This window comes from Agelaius phoeniceus, chromosome 1 (assembly GCF_051311805.1).
Source record: "Agelaius phoeniceus isolate bAgePho1 chromosome 1, bAgePho1.hap1, whole genome shotgun sequence".
Lineage (NCBI taxonomy): Eukaryota > Metazoa > Chordata > Aves > Passeriformes > Icteridae > Agelaius > Agelaius phoeniceus.
This window is the reverse complement of record NC_135265.1, coordinates 137,931,488-137,958,462: the sequence shown is the minus strand read 5'-3', so window position 1 is coordinate 137,958,462 and position 26,975 is coordinate 137,931,488. Positions and strand designations below refer to the sequence as shown.

Sequence of the window (26,975 nt, the reverse complement as noted above, 5' to 3'; positions counted from 1 at the left end):
GCAGCTTTCTGTATGAGACAAACTCGGAATGAGTCACTATGAGGTGGGTCTGCATATGGCTTAATGGGACATAAAAAAGGGCTGCACACATCTGTGGATGGCAAATTCAGCAGTAGATTAGCCTAGGATAATGGTTACAGGTGACATTCATCACAATCAAGCTGTCTTTTGTTTGTTTTTGATAAGCCAATATCTGACAAGCTTTATCTATATGCACAGAGCATCCATAAACCAATGGACACGAGCAATTTTGCATGGCACTTCAACTAGAGCTTGACAGCAGATTGGATTGCAGTGCTTCATAGGTTTGATATGTTCATAACAGATTGCCACATTCCTGGCATTTCTCCAGACAGTGTTTATACCTTAAAACAGCAGCAAAAATTGGGAACACACAGCATTTCCTTACAGGCCATTTGGGATCATTGCACATTTGGCACTGTTTTTTGAATAATCTTATTAATCCATCTTCAGGTTCTGAGATGTTATATTTAGATCAAAAACAAGTATGTAAGATAAAATCTACATAACCTATGAAAAACAAACATTAAAAATTGTACCTTCAAAGTTGTAGTCAAGGAAAACCTTGATTAAACAGAACAACTGTGCCAATATCCAAAACCCAACTGGACACGCTCCTGGACAATCTATTCTTGTTTTACCTGCTTGAGCAAGGGGGTTGGACTAGATGGTTTCAAAAGGACACTTCTAACCAAAATAGTTACAGAGTCTGGTGATTTTGACCTGCAAACAGGTAAATAATCTCAATTTGGCAATTCCCTGCACCCAACAGAACATGCAGAGAGACTGACTGGGGTTTATACACATAAACTTCCTTTGAGGATCAAACATTTGAGTAAAAGACCTCCCTGTAATCACAGCACAATGTCACCAGGCCCTGTGCAATGCAGGTGCCCTGTCAGTACAGCTGACAGGACTGGGATTACATTGACAGCTTGTCTCAAACACATGGCACACTGACAAAAGATACACATTTCCTCAAGGGCAACATTGTTCAGCATTTCACAAAACTGAACAAAACCTCGAATTCCCCTTGGGAGAGCATTTGGGTTTTTTATTCAGTGATTAAGAAGCAACACTTTTGTCTGTGGAACTTGGAGGCTTCTCTTACCAACCTGACAGGCACAAATTCCTCATGCTTCAAGCAGAAATACTGGGAAGCAGGGTAAGGTCTGCACAGCCTGATGGATTGCAGGCTCTTGAGATTCTGAAAACTTCTGTGGGACAGCTCATGTTTCTCATGTTTTGACATGATTTTTGGTCTTCTTTGGTTTGTTGGGTTTTTTTTCTTTTAATTTTTGTGGGTTTGTTTGTGGGTTTTTCCCCCATCCTTTTCTGCAGGCTTAAAAGACTAAAATCAAGACTAAAGAAAGACTAAAATCCACAGCAGACTGCAGCCACTGAAGAACAGAGTGCCTCATTTTCAGCAGCAGCACTGCTATCAAATAAAAGCACTCATACATTAGATTAAGTTAGATAGTAGCTGTAGTTAACAAGAAGCCATCAGAATAGGAGGCCTCAAGTTTTAGCTGAGGCCAAACACTTAATGTTGATTGCTGTATAACAAGAATTTGCCTCTAATAAGTACTTTAGGGCTCATTAATGAAACCTCAGGGGAGAGAAGACTGTGTTCTGTCGTGGGTTTCTTAAGGAGCCATGTCTTTAGTCCACCTTGTTAAAAAGGTGCACAGCTAAATCCACATGTACATGCTTCAGACCAATCATAAGGCTTTGTGGCAGTAGATTCACATCTCCAAGAGTGGGGTTTCAGTTCACAGGTAACAGAATCAATTAAAAGATACAAGTTTCTCACAGTGGATTCCTCTTTCTGGGCAGCAAGCATTTGTCTGGATGCCCACAGAAGGACAGGAAGCCTTCTTCTGCATCAGTTCAGTGCTGGTCACCACTAGGACCCGAGGAATCAGATAAACACTTCTCAGGCTGTGCAGATCCTTGCTGGGTGAAGGGAAGAAAATCAATTCATCAATGCAGTAAAGGGCTTGGATGGAATCCAGCCTTATTTTATATTTTTTTCAAAAAGAAAAGAGCTTCTTTCACAGAATCTACAGGAAAATTCTGGAGCTGGGTCCTTACATGTTTACTGAAGAGCCAGGTATTTGTGACCTCCCTGCACCATGCATTCTGCTATAACAAGGATGAAGCTTGGGGTCAGGTGCACCGCCCTGGACCCTGTCAGACTTTGAACCTGTTCAATTAACTTTATTAAATCAAACAATTTCTACTGGAGCACCAAGAGCCACTTCTTTTTAGTGAAAGCCATTCCTTTGGCAAACCCCAACTAGTAGAGGGCAGCTGCTTTAGCACTTCAGCAATCAAAAAGAAAAGAGAAAAAAAAACCCAGAACACCTCTGGATTTCATTTTTATTGTAATAGGGGGGAGGTAGAGAAGGAAGAAATAATTTCTTCTCCAGTCTCTTTGCTCTCTGCAAAAGTCTCAGCTGGCTGGGCTATTTCCAGAAGCAGAATGAAGGAGGGACACGACAAACCAGGCGCTGACAAGCTCATTAGCGGAGCGGGGAGGCTTCGGGTGAGGGGGCCCTCCCGAGCGCAGTGGTCACGACTGCGCGGGGCTGCACGAACGCCGGGATCCTCCAGGACCGCCCCGGGATCGAGCGGGGGCCGCGGCTCCCTCAGCTCCCGCACGTTGCGGAGCCCGCGCGGGCCGTTCCCGGTGCGGAGGCGCCCCCTGCAGGCGGTCGCGGGCCGTGCACGGCAAGAGGCGAAAGGCGCGGCTTCGCCAAGGGCAGCCCCGGCTCTGTCCGACACCAGCCCGGAGCCGCCCAGGGTCTGAGGCAGTGGGGGGATGGCCCCAGGGCTGCAGGGGCTCCGAGGGGCTGAGGCACTGCGGGGGTGGCCCCAGGGCTGCAGGGGGCTCCGAGGGGCTGAGGCACTGCGGGGATGGCCCCAGGGGCTCCGAGGGGCTGAGGCACTGCGGGGATGGCCCCAGGGGCTCCGAGGGGCTGAGGCACTGCGGGGATGGCCCCAGGGCTGCAGGGGCTGTTTACCCAGCCGCAGCGGGGGAACTCGGGACAGGGCAGCTGCAGAAGCCAGCCCAATTCCTGCAGGCCGTGCCTAGACTCTCAGCAGAGGAAACGGAACACAGCTGAGAACATAGGGCTGGGACAGATGTGGTTAATCCAGTTGTCACAGACTTGGTGCAAGAGCAGAGTCATTGTCTACATATATATTATAAACCAGAGACCATGGAGAAGCTGAAATCACAGCATAATTGGTGGAGGGCGTCTGGAGGCAACAGCAAGTCAGAGGTGAGAGAAGGAACACAGGATATTGCAGACCAACTGAGAGATTAAATACATGCTTAGAATGACAGAATCATTAAGGCTGGAAAAGACCTCCAAGATCAAGTCCAGTCTTTGGCCAAACAACACCACCATGTCAACGAAACCATACAGCACAAAATGTCATGTCCAGACATTTCTTGGACGTTTCTGGGGGTGTGGATTCCAACACCTCCCTGCACAGCTTGTTCCAATGGCTGACCACCCCCTTTCAGTGAAGAAATTCTTCCTTGTTCAAAATAGAAGTCAAACTCTCAGCCATGGCTTCATCCAGGTTCAGATATCAGGAGCTTCCTTCTACATTTCACCGTTAGGCTGGATGTGTTATCAGACTGAGGAACACTACCAAATAATTATAAGATTACACTAAAACTAAATCCCTGTATCGTGAATAGTTCACGCCGGCAAGTAACAAGCTGAAATAGAAAGAATCAGCTCTAGCTGCTCACTGATATCACAAACACACACCCACTAAGCAGCAAATTAATTCACTTTTTCAAAATGAGGAACTGTATGGTCTTCTAACAACTCCTCCACTTAATCAGTTTAGTTTACCTCATCTAAGTTTTCTTTACCTACAACTGAGCCATAAAATTGATGTCGCAGTTGCACAGCAAAAGCAAGAAATATTTCTTCCTAAACAATAGCAAAAGTTACCTGAAAGGAGACCCTGCAATATATCTCCCATTTCTTTTCCTAGTACACCAGAATGGGATCTAAAACTTGTGAAGTGTTGCAGAGAAGCCTGGCTTGATGGGAAATGAGAATTCTAACTAACAGTTAATGATAGATCCAAAATCATAGAAAAAAACATCCTAAGAAATAAAACAAGAAGCTAGAGCTTTGATATTAGCCAAAATGTTAGAACTTCTAATAAAGTAATCAATACCCTTGTAAAGCAGCTAAAGACAAAATAGTTGATAAAAAGCAGGCTTCATGAAGAGCATGAGAATGGTCACAAAACAAAAGGTGAACAAAGGAAATAGGGTGAACATAAAAGGGTTGCTTTCATAACATCTTCTCTTAGCTATATTAAGTCCACTAAATTCATTTGCTTGAAGGTAATAATTTCCACTTACTACTTCAGTAATTCACCCTCTTACCCTTGGTTTTACAAATCCCACTGAAGGTGGATGCCTGACTTACCTAAGATAGATGGGTAAGCACCCAAAGGCTACATCAGCGGCTCTTAAGCTTTTTGGCTCTGTCAGTGGATCACTATCAGTGTTCAGTTCTTCTTGTAGATACACTGTGCAGCCTTATCAGCAAACTAGGAAATATCACAAGCTTTACAATATAGTTTGAGAATTCCTGAAATAGGTTTTGCTAAGACATTTGATACACTTTTCCATATCTCACCCTAATTCACATTTTTAGATTTCTTCTGAGTAAGGAACAGAAATTGATTTTGAAACTGGCTGCCATGGTGAGAGTTTTTGGCAGGGCATTGTACATGATATTGATGTGAATCAGTGTTCTGTAGAGAATACAGTGGATCAGGTTTATAAGACTGTACCACAAAGATCTTTCCAAGGAGTACAGTAAAACATGGTATGATCTCTAGTTAGAAAAAAAAACTAAAGTAAATATAACAAGATTAAATTAAAAATGAAAAAACCCTTGTGTTAGAGGGAAGGAATAATCCAATTATCATTGCATGTATAATTAAGAAACATTAATTCCCCATCTGACAGCATATGAAGAGTAAGTACCAAGGAACAATTAAACACTGCTTCAAATGAAGAGCAATATACCTTTTTCTTCTCTCTCCTGAATGTTCATACTTTAAGAGTACAGAAGAACTCATCTGTGCTAAGTTGACAGGGAATTTCAGATCTGAAGCTGAAGGACTGGAATTATGCTTTTCAGTTCAAAAATGATTTGGATTCTGTGTTCTACATCAGGCAGGAGTAACAGCTACAGCAAATCTGGCTAGCACAGCTTTACTGAATACTGAAGGGATGAAAAAGGGGCAGCTAGAATAAAATTCACTTCTGAATATGCTGTAGAGCAACTCTTTACTGAGACCATCAGAGATCTTCCCAGGTAAAGTGGATAGAGCGTACCAAAGAAAAGCTGCTTGACCCAAAAAATATCCACTAAGACAGGAAACTGTGCAAAATATTCATCAGCTACTTGCACAGCAGATCTCACATCTGATAATGGACTAGGAGCATGGAAACTTCATTCTGAATTTAGCAGACATGGAATTTAACATCATTGACAAACAAGGCAAAAAATGCCTCCATTGCCCTTTATCAAGTTCCCTTTTCTACCAAACAGAACAGATTATATTATCAATTCTTCCACACAGAATTTTATGTAACAAATAAGAGCACCAAACACTCCCCCCCACTGGTTTGTGCACAGAGGAGAAAAAAATATCTATTTCATTACTAATTGATGAATCTACAGATTATTTATCACAGAAAAGACAATTGATCAGAAAATAATCAATTATATTAATACTTAAATTACAATTCCCATGAAGTGTTTGAATGCCTCACTGCCCCCTTCTCAACTGCAGGTGAGCCTTCCTGGCCAAACCAGATCTCTCAGCAGCCACCACAGCTTTGTCTCATGCTGTGGAATTTTGCTATATGTTTTATGAGCTAACACCTGACTGAAAAGACAGACCCAGAAACCACTGCTGAGACATGAGAAAAGATTACTTTCACACAAAATTTTCTATGTCAGTAGGAGGCTGAATATTGAAAAAGATTTCTACTTTTCCAACTTTTCAATTCTATGCTATATAAACACAGCGGCACATTAATATATTTCTGGTATATTCCATGCAAAAAGAACAGTTGCCATATATTATGCAAACAGAAGCCTTATCCTGACACTCATCACTCTTTGATGTGTTCCACATGTTAAAAATTTGAGAGCAGCCAAGTATGAAACAGGGAAAACTCTACAGTCCCTCACATTTTCCAACACAAGCATCACAAAGAATGCTGCAAATAGGCCTGACCTTACCAAGACAGCAGAATAAAAGCTCTCTCTCCAGGGTGAAGCCATGATTTCATTTTATTTTTTAAACTGCAGATGGATGTAGTCAGGATTGATTTGACAGCCCACCAACTAACATTGGTGCTAAGACCTCACAAAAAGAGCATGGAAAAGTGGCATAAATAAGGACTGAGGGTAAGGCTGGTTTACACTTTGCACCACAGAGAAGGGAAGGGCTGCCCAGAGATGAAAGTTGCTTCTGCTCTCCACCATCAGACTAACACTGCTTGGCAGAAGACATCTGTTGTGCTGAAGAGACTGTCACATGCAAAACAAGAAAGGTAACTAATACTTTATTGGAAATACCCTCAATTTAGACACAATGAAGGTTCTTTCTGAGATATATGACAGTGCTGAAGAATGCTCAAAACTTGCTACAGTTTGGAACCAAGCAAAGAGAAACTTAAAAATATTTTAAAGGAGGCTTGAGTACTTTTCCTACAACACATTGACCCAGGACCTTCTCTTCTTGGTATCAGTCCCACACCTGATCATAAACACACCTCTAGCAATAACAGCCTAAAGGGTAGGCTGTGACAGTTTTAAGGGACAATAAAACAAAGTCCCATAAGATAATCTAAGAAAAGGTGCTGGTTTATGTAGTCTTCTGCAGTGTAACAACAGCAGGATTTGTGAGAAGACTCGAGGGACAGGTAACAGGAAACAGCTGGGGGACACCTAAAAGGCCACTTTACGGAAGACCTCATTTGGCTTCTTGCATCAGGCCTCACATGAAGTGTGTTGTATCATTGGCACAAGAGATATTTTGAGTGAGTGTAATACTCATCAATAATGGAAGGATGAAAGATAATGTTGGAATCACTTGCCAAGGGAAGGTCAGGAAGTGAGCAGAAGTTGTTCCAAATTGAACAGACCTGTTAGGAGGAAGGCTTGATTGACTCAAATAGTATCTTTTATACACATATCACAACAGATTTAACAACACTGGAATCTTTATCTCTGTTGTACATCAACCAAAACATATGGCAAAGGATGAATATATTCATGAAGTCTCACCACAGTGAGTAAACCCACCTACTTTTGGTCACCCTTCCTGCCCTGGAGCCAGGAATGAAACACAGGCCCCTGCAGTCCACTGTACACCTTTCATCTCCAAGTCACTGCACTGGCTGCACCACAAAACTCACCTGAGGCCCATGAAACAAAGAGCAGAAATATATTATATGTGTTCTAAAAATTGGAAAGATATCTGGGAACAATTTAATTTAAAAAAAACCCTTTCTCTGTACAGAGAGAGAATAATTTAGACCCTGAGGATTCAGTATGCTCCTTAAGTAAACTTCCAGTGTATTTCCAGAGTAAACTGAAATAGAGACAAGATATCTCCAAATTCCAGTGTAGTATCTTAAACTATGAGACTATCTCTTCATTAAAACACTAAATAACTTGAACATTTCATCTGATATGATAAACACTAACATCTATAAATATATTACTGAAGTGAAAAAAATTAATCAATGCTGATTTTGAAAGCATGATTTTTAGATTAATTTCATGGCATAAAGCTTATTTATGTCAATAAAGCTTATTTAATGCAAGCATCTTTAGAAGATCTAAAATTAGCAGATTTTAAGACTATTTGCAGCAGGTTTTCAGTATCAATTCATATTTCATTTTCTAAGGTGCCATTTGGCATTTAATGAATATTCAGAAGTTCTGGTCTCTTCTAAAACTAAAATGAGATTTTCTTGAGTGCTGTTCCTTTCCTTCTTAAAATTTTAATTTTAAAAGGTTTGAGTCCTTTCAACTACCTCCTATCAAATTTCTTCAATTGGACCAAGGTACCTCTTGGGTATTACTTTGACAGAATGAGGTTTGTTTAATGATCATAGCATTAAAACCTCTTACTCTGAAGACATGCAGTTGCACACTGAGGAACATGATGTAAAACCAAAACATGAGGCAGGCCTTCCTTCCCTCCCTTCCTTCCGTCCTCCCCACCTCCCAAATAGTTATTTATCCCCAAATATTTATTCCTTAGTCATTCTATGCCCAGTCTTGTTCCTATTAATGCTGAGACATTGGAAAAATCGTTATTTGCTTCAATGGTATGGGACAAGACCATCAAAGAACTCATCTCTCTCTAGAATTCACCAGTCATCTAAAAGTACTGCTGCCCAGCAAATTCAAAGTCACAAATGCACACAGAGCAAGGTCCATTTCTCAGTTTTATCTCCAGGAATATACCAGTATAAAAACTGGCAGGTGAGTGCAACTTTTTATGTCTCCTCATACTGTTGTAAATGCCAACACCTGTTGTAGAGCCTCTAGTGACATGACACTACCATGGCATTGCCTTCTTTGTTGTACAGGCCACCATAATTTTTTTTCTTCCCTTTTCTTGTTTTTCCCACCACTGCTGATTCCTGCCAGGTGCCCTTAGATCTTGCTCAGTATTACTGCTTCATATTCTTTCTGCTCTGTCTTTGGGTTCAGCACCTTAAAATACATCTCACCTGTTGCTGAGTAAGTCAACCACATGCTCCACTCCCTGAATCCAAGGACTTAATGTATTAAAAAGTCTTACCATTTCTTACTAGACTATTCCATATTTAATTTACCCTAACTGGCTGCAAAATGCATTTCACTGCTGGTGCTCAATAAGTACTCAGTAAGCAAATCATAGGACCATAGAAGAATTCAGATTAGAAGGGACCCCAGCAGATTTCTAGTCCAACCTCCAGCTTAAAACAAGGTCAGCTATGAGATCAAATCAGGTTTCTCAAGGTTTTACCTAGCTGGGGCTTGAAACCTTCCCAGAACGGAATCCGAGCAACCCATTCCAAAGCTTCCAAGTCCTAAAAGGGGAAGAAAGCTTCTCCTTATTTTCAGCCTCAGCCTCATGTCTCTCATACATCACTGCAAAGGGTCGGGTTCCATCTTTTTGACAAATCCTCCTGTATAGTGGGAGCTGCTGCTAGTGCCCCCATCCCATGCTGGCAAGCTGCCTCTCCCCCAGACTGAACAAGCCCAGCTCCTTCAATCCACTGGTCACACAGCAAGAGCTCCAGCCCTGGGCATCTTTGCAGCCCTCACCCTGACTTGCACTGGAGATCTAAGAACTGTAGTCTAACAAGTACAGAGTAAAGGGAATAATGACTACTCTTGATCAGGTTACTGTGTTCCTGTTGATAGTGACAGCATTCTTTGCTGCAAGGGACAACACTGGCTCATTTTGTCTCCCTGACTATCAAGGTCCTCTTCACTAGAGCCACTTCCCAGCCAGTCAGCTCCAGTTTCAGCAGGGTGCAAGAGCCTCAGCCTTCCCAGCAGCACAACTTTACAATTGTCCTTGTTGAATTTCATAAGGGTCCTACTGATGTATTCCTGCCAGTGTCTGGTCCCCATGCCTAGATCCCTATGGATTGTCCCTGCTTGAATCTATAGACTGGTGCCCACCATTTGCTGTCATCTGCAAATCTGATGAGAGTACACTCTGGCCACCCCATGACGTCCTCAACATCATTGTTAATATGAAGATCTTTTTTCTTATTAGGTAAGTTTCCAGATGAAGATTTTTTCTTTTACATCTGCAGCTGCTCTTTGTCAGAAGTAGTAAAAAGGCCTAAATCTCCACAAAGGAAATTATAGTTTTGGTTTCATCTTTGTCCACAACTCAAACTTTAATCAGCAAGAGTCTCAAGTACAAGCCACACTTCTCAATATCTATATTAACAACTGTTAGATATGTTTGCTCAAGATTATTTTCCTGGCTTATGACCATGCCTTAGATTTTATCTTCAAATAAAGTTTAAATATCATTTTTGTGTCACTTTCTTCAATAACTTTTCCATCATATTTTTCCATATCAAAACAGCCTGTAAAGTCACATTAATTCCTGAGATTTTCATCAATCACATCAATTTTCCACAGCCATATCTGGGAACAGTTACACTACCTTGGCTTAATCTTCACGTTAGTTTCCGTGGTCCTTCTATGCTCTACTTTTTCTGAGCCACAAATCCTCTGTTCTTTCCCTTTATTAGATTTCAAATAATCAGAGTCATGGGGACCAACAGCACTGGAAATATCCTCCTGAGTTAATGATTCCACTCACAATATTATCACAATATACTTTTATAAAATCTGTACAGATATTGATTGTGTTTCTTCTTTGGTAGTTGCTGAATTGAAGTTCTTTCCTGCAGATTTATTTTCTAACACTCATACCAATATTTTCCCTTATACCTCTTTTGTGTAAAGTAAGAAAGATTGATCTCAATTCCTCTTTTTCATAGAGGTCTATAAAGTTCAAAGTTTTGCACCTCTGCAATGCAATTCCACAGTTTCCATCAGTGTTTATGCTGAAATGAAAATGTCTTCCTTTCAACTTCATTTCACAGTGCCTTAATTCTAGAAAGAGAATATAGTAAAGCAGTACTAGAAAATATTTTAAAATAGCTTCATTTTTTTCTGGTAGTGCTCTGGATGCAGTCAGCTCTGTACACATGGGTGGAGACACAGACTACAATCCCACAGATGGTGACTGAGAGGAAATGGGCACAATGGTTATGTACGAAGCCTTAACACTTAGCAAACCACCTCTTACATTTGTGTACATGTACTCATGGCTACATAGTAAACAACTATGGGCAGTTTCTCATATTTGCAATCATTCACACATTATAAGAAAATAACAACAGGAATGAAGGCAAAATTGGAAACAACACAAGTACATGTGTACGTGATCAGACAGAGACTGAAACCCACATCAGTTAACAACACATTGTTAAGAGTGAGATTTGTATGTGAAACTCAAATTCCTGCTTAACGTTAAATGGCAGAATGCCAATTTCCAGTTTAGTATACCACCACTGCAGAGAGCAAATCAGTGTTCCATATTAAACGTACAATTAATTACAGATTAATTGTTATTTGGTATATGAGCAAAAATGCTATTTAACTCCCAAGTTATATTTGCTAAACTCATGCCAATTCAAAGTGAACAGCCAAAAGACAACTACAGCAAACTGAGTAGGAGTTAACAAGTCAAGCAGATCAACAGGATCAATATCAATTCTAAAGTAAATAAGAAGACAATACAATTTTGTATTCAATATATTCTTTTAAGAAAAGAGACCCAGTTTTGAAGGTTTGGAGGTCCTATGTGTATTTGTTGAGTAACCATGATAGAATAAAGATATATTTTTTAGACTAGGCAAGGAAAGTATGTGCAGCTGAGAAGCAGCACCCTATACAGCGAAGGAAAGACTACAAAAGAGTGGCTGGCTGTACTCAAGGCACATTTTGGACAGAAATCAGGGGTTTTGGCTGGAAATAATAGTTCAGATTGATTTTAGATTGATCCTAGGAAAATACTGACTTTAAGAACCATAAAATACTGGAATAGAGAGATGCGAAAATCTGCTTCATTGCAAGATTTCCAGAACAAAGCTAGACAAACATCCGTCAGAAATGAACTTGCTGTACTGATCCTGCTTCAGGCTAAGGGAGGGGCTCAGCTGGGATCACTTCCTACCCTACATATTAGGAACACAAAGATTTTTTTTATCTTTTTTTAAAGAGTGGGCAGAGGCACAAAAAAAGAATATGTATCCAAGGTCAAACACCTCAATGAAAGAGAAAATTTACATAAATTACATTTGCCTCATAGGATGTTTCTTTATGGTCGGGTTTTTTTTTATTTTGAGTGAACAGGGTGAGGCCTTTACTTACATACAGACTGATTTCTTTCCTTATTATATTGACCCTGAATTATCTGAAACTGTCTTTTAAAGAAATGAGGATATCACTTACCATATCCTATGAAAGCTGGAATACTCCCTCTGCTCTAAACCTTGTAACTCTCTAGTCACACATTCAACAAAAAGCCCTCAGTGCACAGTTACAATCTATTAACAGCAAAGTAAAACAATTCCCCACATTTTAAGTCAGTAAAATATTGCTGATAATGCATACTTTACCAGTTATGTCATGCTGTTTGAATGACTCACTGTAGATTTGATACTGATTAGGGCAATGTTTCTTCAGCCATTTGCAGACATCCTGCTGGGTCCATAACGCCACAGGCTTAGTCAGCTTCACAGTTCCAGACTAGGGGCAAAGAATGAAGAACAGAAATGATGTTTAGTCTGCACACAAATTTCAGAAATATTAATCTGTCATTTCCATATATGATATTAAAATACTAAATGCAAAACAGGAGCTGCTCTGACAGATGTCCAGTAATAGCCAGCCCATTCCACAAGACCCTGCTGTTCAAATACATCACACAGGAATCACACACAGTGGAAGGTTCTTTAACATTACTTTCCATTGCTTTCATGTTCCTTGCATCACAGAACCATACTGCACTTCAATAAATAGTGTTAAGAGTGACCAATGACTACAGCCAAAAGATAACAGATGCACAATTTGAATAGTTCAAACTCACAGGAGAGTTGCACATTTGTGCCCCAGTTTGGATATAATCACAGAAGACCAGGAGTACCCTCTGGCCAGGCATGGTCCTCAACTACAACGACAGAAGATCTTGCAACAAAGGCCTTTAGTGCCAACAAGCCTGAAGACTGCTTTGTCTGAGAAGAGGAGACTACACACCAATGGACATGGAGCTGGTGATACTGATTCATACTGAACATTTCAGCTGACAAAATTCCTAATTTTAATGATGTTCACAAGCAGCTATAGTTTTTCTGTTTCCTTTATAACTTTAACTTTTCTAGAATCACCATGTATTACCAACAATGAATGTTTCACTGGACACTGCTGATGTAAGTGGGTGTGAACATCAATGTATACATTTACTTCATATTTTGTCAAGGAATGAGTCTAGGGAATAAAATCAAAGTGTCTGTTTCAATGCTATGCATGCAGAATACTGTCCTCCAGCTAGCTCCCTGGTGGTGAAAAAGTTTCAAGAGAAGTTTCTCTGCACAAATTTGAGGTGAAGGGGAATGTCATCTCAACCCATCTTCTCCATTAGGACTCATGGCAGACTCCCTCAATGTCACCAGGCAGGGTTTATCGCAGCATTTGCTCAGATGCACTTTGTCAGACAGACTTTCACAAAGTTGCTTAAATTTTGCATCAAATTTTTCATTACTAGAAGCCCGAAAGACCAAAGCAATTTTAAGCTACTGCTTTGCATGTCCTATTAAGTCCATAAAGTACGTCATGCAAAGATAGTAAGTTAGGGCCAGGGATTATGGCAGACCTAAAAATCCAGCAGGCAAATGTGCCTTGAATTTCTCATGCCCAGTTGTCCCTATCTCCTTTTTATTGCCTGTGTAAAAGTTGAAGAAACAGTAGGAAAATCATGATTGAATATATAATACAATGTACATCCCCTAGCTCAGCCTTTTTCGGTTTGAAGAAAAATAAACTCATCAGAAACATGAATCCTGTTTCAAACATGCTAACAGGCATCATCCATATTTAGAGGTATAATAATAATGCACAAAACCACCCCAAAGAATCAGTCTCTGCTGCTGCTGCCACCCACCAAAATACAGAAGCTCGACTGACAGACTTAGTCTTCACAGAAACAGAAACTTCCAGAGGTGCTGAGGGTGCACAAAAACCAGGACAGCACTTGCCCTAGCAGTGCCCTTTCTGAGCAGCTCATCAGTCTTCTACACACACAGGAGCCCACACTGGTCTGGAGAAGGCACAGCCTCTGCAAGGAGAGCAGCTGCCCTGGAACTCCCAGCTCCTCATGCAACCCAAGAGATCAAAGGGCCCTCAAACTTCTCTGGTCTTCTCAGCACTGCTATTTAACTGAGTTTCAATGAAGAGTCCAATATTAAGCGATCAGTTTGCTGAATTTTTGTTACACGCAGATATAAATGGGTGTCCTCCTCAAATTACATCAAAGAAATAAAAAAGCAAAATTAGCCATGTGACACAAGCAGTCTGTCTGATTCCATAGAAATCCCTGAGCTACAGGCTCAAAACTTCACTGTCTATCTTTATATGTGTTACTGCTTAAAGATTTTTTTTTTTTTTGCATTGGAATTTTTGAAGACTAGAGAAAAGTCTGTCAGCCCTTGAAAATAAATGGCTAATAGTTTTTTTGGTACATTCCAAAAATACTTAAATGATAAATATTTGTATACAAATATATACAGCTAGCTATGGACTTAAAATTTATTTATTCCTAGCTGAAAGTACACAAGCAGTGCCATTGTTTGTTTAAATCAAGAGGCTGTTCTTTTCAGTTCAGCAACTATTGTCCTCTTAAAAGGTTTAAGCACCATCGTGTTAAATATCCAAAATACAAGTTATTAACAATTACAGTACAAATTTAACACATCCCTCTGTGCCTACAGAACTGAAAGATGGTTTCAAATGTAGCTTTTATGCCATGCCAATACAGATCCCTGCACAGAAAGCATACATGCTGACTTCTTCAATGTTTGGAACTGTGTTAGAAACATTTAAACTTATAACTACAGTCCAAAGAGGACATTTTTACATAGAAAATGAAACCTAACATTTTTTATTGTCAAATTTTGAAGGACTTGATGAGTTAGAGGAATAAAGGGGGTTTAAAGGAATGGTGCAAAAGTATGTCTTCACTTTCATTTTTGGAACATCATACCCAAAATATTTTCTAACCAGATGCTCCAAATGAAAGGCTCCTAAAAATATGCCTTCCTCCCACAAAATTCATTTCTTAGTTTCCTTCCTACTCTGAAGGCTAGATCTCATACAAAAAACCTCCCAGTAAACCAAAGAAAATTACCTGTACCCAAAGCATGCCTACTAAAAGACACTCCTGCCATTAACTACATATGAACTACCCAGACAGGTGAAAAACATAGTATGTTTTACTGTATTTCTGTTTCTTAGCTCAGTCAAAGAATAGGCCCAAATTTATTAAAATAAAATAATGTATTTTAAAAAATACCTTTGATCTGGCCTTCCTTTTAATTTTCCTGACATAAACTAATCCTAAGATCACCCTTTGCTGGCTACTCTGTAATAGTTTTCATCTTGCCAAATGCTATGCCAAGTCTTGTGCCAGATATAGATGTAATGAGAATAAAAGTCTACAGTATTTTGGTCTTTTCTTGTATATTTGAAGGAAAACCTGTTTCTTCAGGATTTTGCGACAAACTTTTTCTTCTAGACTGCCCAACCCCAGCTTTTGTTACATGTGTCTCAAAATATAAAAATGACTGCCAAGAAGAAGAAAAAAACATATTTACTACTTGACAAAATTTCATGCTCTCTTTGTTCCATGGTGCAGGGAAGATAGTACTCAACATAACTAACTCAAGAATAAATAAATAAACAACTAAAACTTACAGCCTATGCATTACTAGAGAGTGTATTTTAGTATTCAGAATAGCATCAGCTACCAAGCCCTGCTCTTCCTAAGCAATGATGGACAAGTTATCTCTTCAGCCTTCCAGGTGCAATTTACCAAGCCTGCCAGCTTTGAAGGTCAATTTATTCACCAGGATTTCTTTGTCTTTATTTATCATATTTTACTCCAGAAAGAGAGGGCCTCTGTATTTTTGAGTGATGAAGGATTCAATCTCATAATTTAAACTACCCCACATACTTTGAGACAAGCTATCTGAAAGTGCTTCTCCAACTCTAACATTTGTGTATTTACAAACCTGCTCAGATTACAAAAGTCAGGGATTGTGGAGATGAGGGTGCCCAGTCAAACAGGGCTGCAGGTTTGCTGGAATAAGGCTGTCTCATACTGTTGGTAACATCTGGTTTGCCAACATACAGATCCTGACATGTAAGCACAGTCAATGCATATTTACATTCAAATTTACCCAAAGTCAGACCCCACTGTTTCTTTTATGAAACAGATGGATAAACAAGGCACTGCTGAAAGCATTATTGGAGCAGATTCTGCTCCAATATACATGTTGAGAGATTCTGCTCTGGGGTTTTCAGTTTAACTAGAAAAAGACAAAGCAGAACCAATTTTGTTACAGCCATGTTGGTCAAAGGACTGCCATGGTTTAGACTCTGCCAGCAGGTAAATACCACACAGCTGCTCACTCACTTGCTCCCCCAGTGGGATGGGGAGAAGAACCAGATTAAAAAAAGTTAAACTCATGGGCTGGTATAAGAAGAGTTTAATAAGTAAAACAAAGTAAAATATAATTGTATTAATGTGATAGTAGCAATGATAATAATGATGATACTAATGATAGTGATTAAAAGGAAGGGAAGAAAGAGAAAGAAAATAACCCCACAGTAAAACAAGCGATGCCCAGTACAGCTGCTCACCACCTGCTCAGCAATACCCAGCCCATCCCCAGGGCTTGGCTCCTTCTGGCTGTCAAGGTTTAACCCCAGCCAGCAGCCAAGCCCCAGGCAGCTGCTCACTCCCTCTCCCACCAGTGGGGTCAGGGACAGAATCAGAAGGGTAAAAGCCAGAAAACTCATGGGTTGAGATAAAGACAATTGAATAGGGGAAACAAAAGCCACACACACATAAGCAAAGGAAAACAAGGAATTAATTTCACTGCTTCCCACTGGCAGGCAGGTGTTCAGCCATCTCCAGGAGATCAGGGCCCCATCACATGTAACAGAGACTTAGGAAGACAAACACCATCACTCCAAAAATCCTCCCTTGTCCTTTCTTCCCCCCACTTTATATCCTGAGCATGATGTCATATGGTCTGGAATTTCCCTTAGGCCAGTTTGGGTCACCTGCTCTGGCTATGTCACCTCCCAGGCTCCCAGACACCCCCAATTTCCTCACCACCGTGGCCCTATGAAAAGCAGAAAAGGCCTTGGCTCTGTGCAAGCCCTGCTCAGCAATAACAAAAACATCTCTATATTATCAACTTTGTGTTCAGCACAAATCCAAAACATAGCCCCATACTAGCCACTGTGAAGAAAATGAACTCTACCCTAGATGAAACCAGCATGCTGGCCAACACCCATCCAGGTTTTCATATGAAAAATGACCAAAAAAATGAAAATCCAGGTTTTCATGGTAACAAAGGATATCTTATGGAACGTACCAGTTTGGGTCACCTGTCCTGGCCATGCTCTCCCCCAGCTTCTGCTACAGTTTCTCATAGGCAAGGAATGAAACACTGGAGTCCTTGACTCAGGGCAAGCACAGCTTAGCAACTACCAGAACATCCACGTGTTATCAACATTATTCTCTTACTGAATCCAAAACACAGCACTGTACCAGTGACCAAGAAGAAAATCAAGTCTATTCTAAGTGAAAATACGACAGTACACAAGCAAGGCAAGGCTACAAGGAGAAGCACCACAAGTTACCAGACCAGCAGTGTGGGTTCTTCCAGCTGTGCTTCAGACACAACTGCTCAATGCTGAACCATTATGTCAGCCCAGTCAGGCAGTTTGAGGGAAAAGGGGACTCAGTTGTGAGGGGCAATATGAGACAAGCAAAAGAAAGAAGCAGTAAGGTCATTGTGACCTAGCAGGGACAGAGAGAGCAGTATGGGTGGCTGCCACAAGAATAATAGAGAGTCAGCTGGGGCAGGAAACATTAAAATGGGTCAGAAAACCACTGACATGTCTGTGCTCAGAGGAAGAGACTGGAAGAAAAGAAATGGGATTGTTTCATACATCAAGTAGAAAAGGAAATATTTCTTAAACCAAAACATAACGCCTCCTGCAAGCAAACTACAACTGGTCAATGATATATTTAAAAATTATAAAAATAAAAATTTTATGTTTATCTGACACAGATACATAAAGTAGGGAACTTTACTACACAGCTCCAGGAGTGATCTAAGTTATGAAATCTTTCAGGCTGCTCCAGAAGCAAGGCTAACAGCATAATCTTCATCATTTTATGACGAGAAGCAGCAGGAACAGCAATGCCAAGTAAGAACTTCAAAAACATGATTTTCTTTTGAAACATGCTTGAGTTATATTTCTAAAGCTGATATCATATATTCCAAAATTATATTTCAAAATATATTTCAAAATATCATATATTCCAAATTACTTCTCCAACATTAAACTGCTTATACAGAATTCAGAATCAATGGCTAACATAAATGTGGCTTTACATCCAGGAAAAAAAATGAACCACACTTGTGAATGTGTTATCTTAAAATATTGAAAAATCTGGAAAGGGTACATTTTGGTTTAGAAATACATTTTCTCAGAAAGTCAGATAGTTTATACTTACAGATTTTTCCAGCAAAGACAGAAGAAAATTACAGTAATAAGAAATGCCATAAAACCACTGAAATGTCCATTGTATTGGGTTCCCATCTATGTTGTTGAGAATTTTAATACTAAGAAGACATGAAAACAACAAACCAAAGGAAATGTGTTTTTTTACAAAACAAACAAACTACAAAAATACCGTAAGACAGCTTGTCTTTTATAAGATTGAATGTTAAAAAGATTGCTGATAAAAGACTGAATGTATAAAACTTGAATTGGATCCGAAATCCAGACACTGAACAGATGGTGACAGTCTTCTGGTACTGGGGAGGGAAAGAAGAAAGTTAGAGAAGGAGATGAGGACACTGGGGCAGCAGCAGCTCCGGGCTCTGAGCTGTGAACAGGACCAGGACAGCCCTCTCCAGAAAGGATCACATAGGGGAAAGACTGGAGACTTGCATGGAAGGTAGGAGAAAAGTGTAAAAAGTACTGTAAAGTAGATTTTCTGTTCCTATCCTTCCTCTTCCTGAAGGAAAAGGAGAGAAAAAATGTCACTGCTACAGGGCTCCCTCCTACATGAGCAGCAGCGGTTCACTGCCTCCTGTCTCTTCCTGAGTCTCTCCATCTTTGCACACCACCAAGGCCCCACTCACTCAGCAGCTGCTTTTTATTGCCTCCAGTAGACTATAAAGGGCTGTCCCTGCCAAGACAATGCCCTGGTGGTGTTTGAAGTCAGCTCTGCACAAGCACAAACCCAAATCCATGTAGCACCACCACTTGTTCAAAGACTGAACAAAGAGGGAGGCTTTCCCTGGCTTTCAAGCAGCAGCAGGACTGACCCAATCCAGCACCCTCTGTACCAGTGCCACAAACAGCTGTACTACAAACAGAGGAGGGGAGGAGAAACAAATTATGAAATAGGAGACTCATCTGAAAAGTGAGAAGTTGGTAAGAGGGAGTTAAGTCCCTCTGAAAGCTGTTGCATGTATAACCACCAATAGGAAATGCTAAAGGTGTCCAAATAATATCACTGAGCTTTATCCTGATCTGGAGAAAGACAGAACCAAAACAACAGGCAAAGATAAATAAGGTGACACATTTCCCATGAGAGCTCTCTCTTTCTATGAAATATCCCACTTTGAAAGCAAGAATCATGACTGGCAGATGCAGGTGTTGATATAAATGACAGTGGCACTATCAGCAAACTGTGAAGAACTGAAATGTCAGAATGAAAAAGGAGAAGACTGAGCACTCCTCAGCATTGTCAAAAGCCTAACATCATTCTAATTGCTATCAAGAATCCTGAAAGCCACAACTGGGACAGACAGGCCAACAATAAAATCACAAGTAGGACCAGGAGCACCATCAATTTTAGGTTTTGACCTCCAAATCCAAATCAAAGCATATAATGTTTTAAAATTCACTTCATGTAAAAAAAACTGTATTTTTAATCTTGTCAAATTTAAGAGCCTTTCACTTACCACAGTGGATTCCTTCCAGTCCAAAAATTAAATATTTGCTTTTGGATATTTGCTGAGAAAACAAAAAAGGAAGAGAGGAAGAGTTGCTCTGTTGAGGTGAGCGTTGCTACCTCACAAGGTATGTCAGTTCTTTGACACTTCTTCTTTCATGTGGTTCTGATTTCCCTTCTCTACCTCAGACCATTCAAACCTGTCCAAATCTGGCTCTGACCACCACTATCTTATAGAACAGATTACAGTCTTTACAAATAAATACAAATCCTTCTTGTTTTACAAACAGAATCTTGCTCTGTATCCTGCACAGATCTGGAGAACAGACAATTTCTGCTTCCATTGCAGGTGCCCAACTAACCAGCCTTGTACAGATATGAAGAAAAAAGGTTCCTCCTTGACCTTCTCTAGCCTGTTTACTAAAACTATTCAGCCAAAGAAGAAACAGAATGAATCTTAGTTAGTGGTGTTGGATTAATAGTAATTTACAACAAGTAAATAACTTTACTACTAGCACATGTTTTTTACTGCACTTGACCTTCCACCTCAGCAAAAATAAAAATTTGAGGCATTCGTCCTCCACATGGCACAGACAACTTGCAGGTCAGCTCATTTTTAATCCTGCCTCAAGGACTAAGAACTACACACACTGTGAAGAAGAATCATGGCATAAGTTTTCATCACAGAATATTCTCTTCAGACATAGATTAGCCACAGGGGAGTGCCCCATCTTGATGGAGCTGTAAGTTCAAATCCATTCAGGTACATACAGGAAAGCAAACAGGAATATGTAATAATAAAATGGTGATGAAATGTAGCTCCCTATTTCCCAAAAGATTCTCCTAAATCCTGAAATACTTTCACAGCAACTGAAATTCCAATTGTGAGGAAGTTCAGTACTTGTAAAAAATATTTTCTCCATGTCTAGATTAAAATAAAAATTAAAAGAAATGAAACCACACAAAATCTACCTGTACTACAAAATTGACAATTACAGATGAGTCTCCATTCCCACTTTTTCTTTTTTTTTAAACCAATTCTGGCACCTCTGCAAGTTACAGCTTAGGCAGCTGTATCTACAGTTGAACTAAACCAAGACTGCTGATCAGGAATTCTATTAAAATAAATACAAAACAAGTATATAAGTAGGTACACTGATTTTCTCAGAATTTCTCACACACTTATTTAAAGATGGTCACACAGAAGAATTTATTACCTAAAATACAAAATACACTGGCCAAACCTGATTGGAAAATTTTTAATTAGCACAAACTTAGAGATAATACACGAAAATCTTATTGCCTTATAGACTTACTTACCTATAGAAAAATAAGCAGCTAAAACCAAGAGCTAAAAATGTAGAGATCTGAAGAACAGAAAAAAGTCCTGAATTTACACTTGCAAATTCAGTAAAAAGAGTAAAGGCAGCTGGTCAGCCTGTATTTGTTTTGTAAATCCTAAGGCTACATCTGACTAATAAGCACATGTATTTGATGACACCTTATCTACAGTTCTTCAGTCATTTATCTGTACCCTTTCAAGCACAGCTGAATGACCAATTGTTAGCAGTACAAATCACAAAACAAGCTGCCCTGAAATGAGACTAATTAGACAGGACCATGACAGTCTTAAATGCACTTGTTTCATATTTACATAATCCATATTATCATGACTATGAACTGAAATGTGGCAATTAAAATTATTATGTGTAGATTAATAGCAGAATTTTCTAAGACTTATAAAAATAATTTTCTTTACTAGGGATTCAACTACAATAAAAATAGGTCTTTAATGGGGGGAGGAGAAAAAAGAGGTTGTACAGAGCAGTACTCTAGTCTTTCCAGAGATTTCAGGTAACATTGGCAGAAACAAAATGTTCAGGGTATTCAAATCAAAAGATGGTTCAAATACAGGCTAAGCCTGACCTCAGAAACATGTAGTTAAGAGTGTCAGTGGGGGTTATGTTGTTTTTGGTGACATGCTTTTTAAAGAATTACACATCAATGGCATAATATTGCTTTTGCTGAGGCAGTATTACCTTTCTCTGGGGAGTTGTCATTAATGATACTGGCAATTTTTATTATTTTTTATTTGGGGGATTTACTAATGGAATTTCCCTGGCATAATGAATCTGGGCAGCACTGGCCACACCTCATTCCTGCCATTTATAATTACAGTATTCTGTTGAGAAGATACTCAACACTGTGCATTTTTTAATAGCTGCTGTATATCAGAGGTATATGGTCAATTTTTTCATCTTAAACACACAGTGAAGCATTTCTATAAGAGAAGAGCTATAAAAGCTGTTACTTCAGTGTTAGCAAGTAGTGAGGTTAATTCCACCATTAGCTCAACAACAGTACATTTGTACAAGGAGAACATCCAGTATCCTGAGAGGATCTTAATCCCTATTAAATGACAGGCTTTCTTACAAGGTCTACTCCTTCCAAGTGAATCACATTTTTGGCACCTTTGCTTCCAGCAGATGTGCCAATTAAGAGGCTTGCACTGTAAGAAGCAGGATAACCTTTGCATGCCAACTTTCAGTCTTTATGGATAGGCTCATTCATATGCAGAAGGCAGGTGCAGCAGCCAAGGCATTTTAGACCCTAGCGGCAATCAAAGTTTTCTAGGTACCTTTGCCAGTTGACTCTTAACTATGTTTTCTTGAGCCAAATACATTTTGAGGAGAACAACTTTATAGTACATAAGTACAAGTAGGAAAAGGTCTGAGCCTGACTTGACAGGTCAATCTCTTGCTTCCCCAAGAAGACATCCAGCAAAAACAGGAGGAAAAAAGGCAGATGTTGACAGAAGAGTCAGATTAGCCCAACCATCTGATTCATGCAAGAGCATTGCAATGCCTGTGTATAGAAGGTCATAATGGATTTCTCAAATAAATTATCTACAAGGCAGATCCATCACTTATTTTTCAAAACAAGCAGAGCACTTCTGATGTCAATGTAATTTATTGCTAATTACTTTTGAGAAACTAATCTTCTCTCCCTAATAAGGGAATTCCTGTATTCACTTATCATCCTTATGAAGTCCTATATTCACAAAAATAACTTTAGCACTACAATGCCCTTTTACCCCCACAATGGGATCTACGAAGCCCAGGCCCTTTTGCTATTAATACTGTTGTTACTGTGCATGTCTAATTCCATTGCTTTGGGCTTTTAGCAAATTGCTGTAGGAGACCCATGGTCTCTCTTTTTGTGCCCCTCTTTTACTGGATGGGGAATGGCTCATCTGGAGTTTGACTTCCTCTGGTGTTAAAACCAGCCCACATGGGAAAATGGGATGTTCCCAGGAACATCCAGCAGGCACCACATGGAGACTAAGCAGACCAGGAATGCCAGTGAAGATTTGCATTTTCAGTTTCAGGTATCATTAAAAAATAAAAGCCAAATATGCCCAAAATGTCCCAGCAACATCTTCCTGGAGAAGGCACCTGTGAGATGTGACAACACAGAAATGTGGCACTAAGGTTTTTAATAAAAACATTAATGCCCACCTGACCACAATATGAGGAACTTATGTCATAAGGAGGTGAAATTGAGACAAGGGCTAAAGGAAGGTAGCTTAAGCATAATAAGGAACAATATTCATCTGCTGTAATGTGTTGACTGCATATGTATCTTTTCTGGAGAGAGATTGTGAAGGGATAACTAAATTAATGTCCAGGGAGGACAAACTTGCCCTAAATAAGAACTGGAAGTATTTTAATTAGATTTCTGAAAGAAACTGAGTTCCCTTCTCTTTCCTGGACCATTTGATCGCAGTTTAAGATTACATGAAAAATTCACACTAATCCTTCAGTTTCTGTTTGCACAAAGACCAGTAGCTCAGGCTGTGAACAGCAGGCAGTTCTCAAGATTCACTCCAGGGGCAAATACATCTCATAAGCCAAAATTTAACTCTTGGCTAAGTAGCTGATGTTCTGTAAGACAACAGCATAAAGACACACAACTTTAAACATTTCAAATTTTCCATTAGGTCTGCCATGCTGTTCTGCTGCCCAGATCAGGGCTTTTGTCTCAACAGCAGCCTTTGACAAGTGATATTTTTGAACAATTAACACATTTAACATATTTTCCTTCAAAGCTGGCATATTTTCTGAATAATAAAATATACAGACAGGTCCAATAATACTCCAACCACATTAATAAGGAAATTTCATTTTTATGCAGGTTTTTATATCCATCCAATTACTGATGCATAAATGACTCCAGGTAAAACTCTCAGTTGCACTGATTCATTTAAGACCCTTCTAAGAAGCATTACATTTAAAAATAAACTTATTCCTATCTATCCAGAAACAGCAGGTAAAACTACAAAGTAAACATGCAAAAGAAAACTTAAAAATCACAAATGGCTTGACAAATCTGCTTTGCAATTTTATTTTAGACCATGTTATTGCAGTGTTTTACAGGTCAGTTGCCAAATTGAATTAGTCTGCTATATATTCTCAAATCCACAATGTCTGTTCAAGGGTTTTATGCTGAAAGCTTCTGAATTTGTCCAAATTCAAAACAGTACACAAACACAAGCAAAAGTCGTTGAAAAAATTCAAGGATGGAGGATGCTTCAAAGTCACCTAGAAAACACTCTCATTTTTATTTGTTTTGGCAGTCCCTCAAAAGACTCAATTTTCTAATCTCCCATGCATCAGAATTCAGAGAAATGAACTGTTAAAGAATGTTATCAGACCTTTTAGATGAAAACACAGGCAGCAACAGTAAATAGTAAATAGCTGATATAAAGAGCACCATCTACTGACAGGCAGCACTTTGACAGCCCCAGGGAGTTCTGCAAGGCACTGCATTCCATTGTGCTTCAGCTTTTAGGAATTCACCTTTCTCTTACAGGTGTGTCAGTACTTTTCACATTTTCTCACCTGCCCTGTCTCCCCTAATACATTTAAGCTGTTCTCCTGCTCGTGGCTCACCAGAGCCCAACTGCTCCAAGATGCAGTAGCACACTTTCCCATTTCACCTTGTGATTGAAGATTCCCGCATGGAGATGATCACCTCTTGTACACAGCTGCTATATCACCACCTTACAATTATAAATTAACATGTTATCACCAGCTGTTTATGAGCACATTTCCAAAACCTCCTTAGTCAACAAGGGTTTTCCACACTTAAGTCAAAAACATTTGAACTGTCCCTGGAGGAGAAGCAACCACCTCCTTTAAAGGCTTACTTCATGCAATGAAATATCCTTCTATGTTCTCATGGAGAAGATTACATGGAGATGGATGTTTCTTCCTCACTTTTATCCTGCTGCTGTTTTATTTCATTGAACACAGTACTACAACCTTTTATTATTTTACTACACAAAAATATTAGCAGATGCACATAAGAAAAGGCTGTTTCCTGACAGACAAGAAAATATTATCAATTTCAAAAAACTCTCTTGGCTAATATTCTCAGAAATAACCTCTAGGAATGCTATCTAACATCTTGATCACTTCTAAACACAGGCATAAAACATAGTAAAGATGCACTGAAGTACTCTGGCACATCATTTGAAAGTACTTGCTAGCAGTGTTGCAATTACTTACCATGTGAGATTTGCACTGCAACAGTCTGAGAGCTAAATCCTTTATATATATGCTTCAAGAGCATAAAAATAGGAAATCAGAGTAACTTTTCTACCAAAATTCACTGATCATTCAGGTGGGTGAAAAACTGATCAACTCACTGAAGTCAGAACTATGCTGCCAACTCAGTAAAATGAGAGACAGTAGGGACTGGGGACTGAAATGTGCTACATCATTAAATGGGGTGCTCCATCATCAGCTTAGTTCAGCTAGGACACACTTCCACTTCCTGTGCATGATGTCTCCTCTCCAGTCTTGTGGAAGCCTTTGTTAGATCCTGAAGGGAAGCAGGATTGTGACAACACAACAATCCACAAATCCAGAACAAAACCTAACCATGGGAGATGGTTCTGAGAGGAAGAAGGTGATGAACATGCAGAAAAGAGTTAAATAAGAATTTCATCAACAATGACCCAGTTTTGTCATCACTGTGCCTCACATAGAGAAGCTAGCTTAATTTTTAAATTCAATTTCATCTGTTCAGTTTATTTTGTGGTTTCAGAAATCACATTTTGCATAAAATATTGTAGAGCAATAATAGCATGCACTCTGGGGTGTGGGGTTTTTCCCCACAAAGGGAATAAAAGATCAACAGGAAAAAACCCAAACCAAAAAGTCCCAACCAAAACCAAACAGGTACTATCAGGTAGGTACTATCTTATACTGTTTTCTACACAGCAAAAAGCAGAAGGCACAGTAGGTACAATGGATGCACACAACCATCTGAATTTCATCTGAATTTGACGGTTTAATCAGCATCCTGAACACTTACCTGATCTAAGCATTTTATTTGGCACTGCTCTTTATTTTTTTTCTCCTATTAGAAAATACTCTTTAAAACTTAAGACCTTCCAATACTAAATTATTTCAGGAGAGAGTAAGGGAACATGAAACAGTACCTAGGAAAAACAGAGCTGATAATTATTCAGGCAAAAAAAATTTCCAAAATAATCTGCTACCAGTCACTATGGACCATTAACTACAGTTTGCAAGCCACAAAGTAGCCTTCCCCACAGAAAAAGAAATCCATGCTGACAGTTAAATAAGCAGAACCTTAACAAGCACTTCAGAATCTTCTTCTACAGCCACAATAAAGGCTTCAGGAAGGTTTAGTACACTTGCAGGTTAGCTCATTTTTCATCCTGTCTCAGTTTTCCTCATCAACTTCACACATTACCACCTAATGCTGAAACGTTGACAAATCTGACAAGCTATTTGCTCTTCAGGACAAACCTAAAAAAATGCAAAAGTTCCAACTTACTAAAAGAGAAGTAAGTTTGAGACAGTCATATCTGAAGGAGAACATACTATTGTGATAGCCTTTACCTCCAGAAAATCTTTTTCTACTCTAGGTTTGAAGATGTATTTTTAAATGAACAATAAGAATGTTGTTTATTTAAAAAGACATCTTCAAACCTATTA

General features: G+C 39.4%; 1 protein-coding gene across 1 annotated transcript in view; it reads right to left on the bottom strand.

The window, feature by feature from the left end:
• Window positions 1–26,975, bottom strand: part of SAMD12 (sterile alpha motif domain containing 12) — a 175,016-nt gene that overhangs the window by 117,867 nt on the left and 30,174 nt on the right. Inside the window, exon 3 of the mRNA XM_077188417.1 lies at window positions 12,302–12,431. Within this exon, the coding sequence (XP_077044532.1) occupies window positions 12,302–12,431 (130 nt within the window). The remainder of the gene's footprint in view (window positions 1–12,301; window positions 12,432–26,975) is intronic.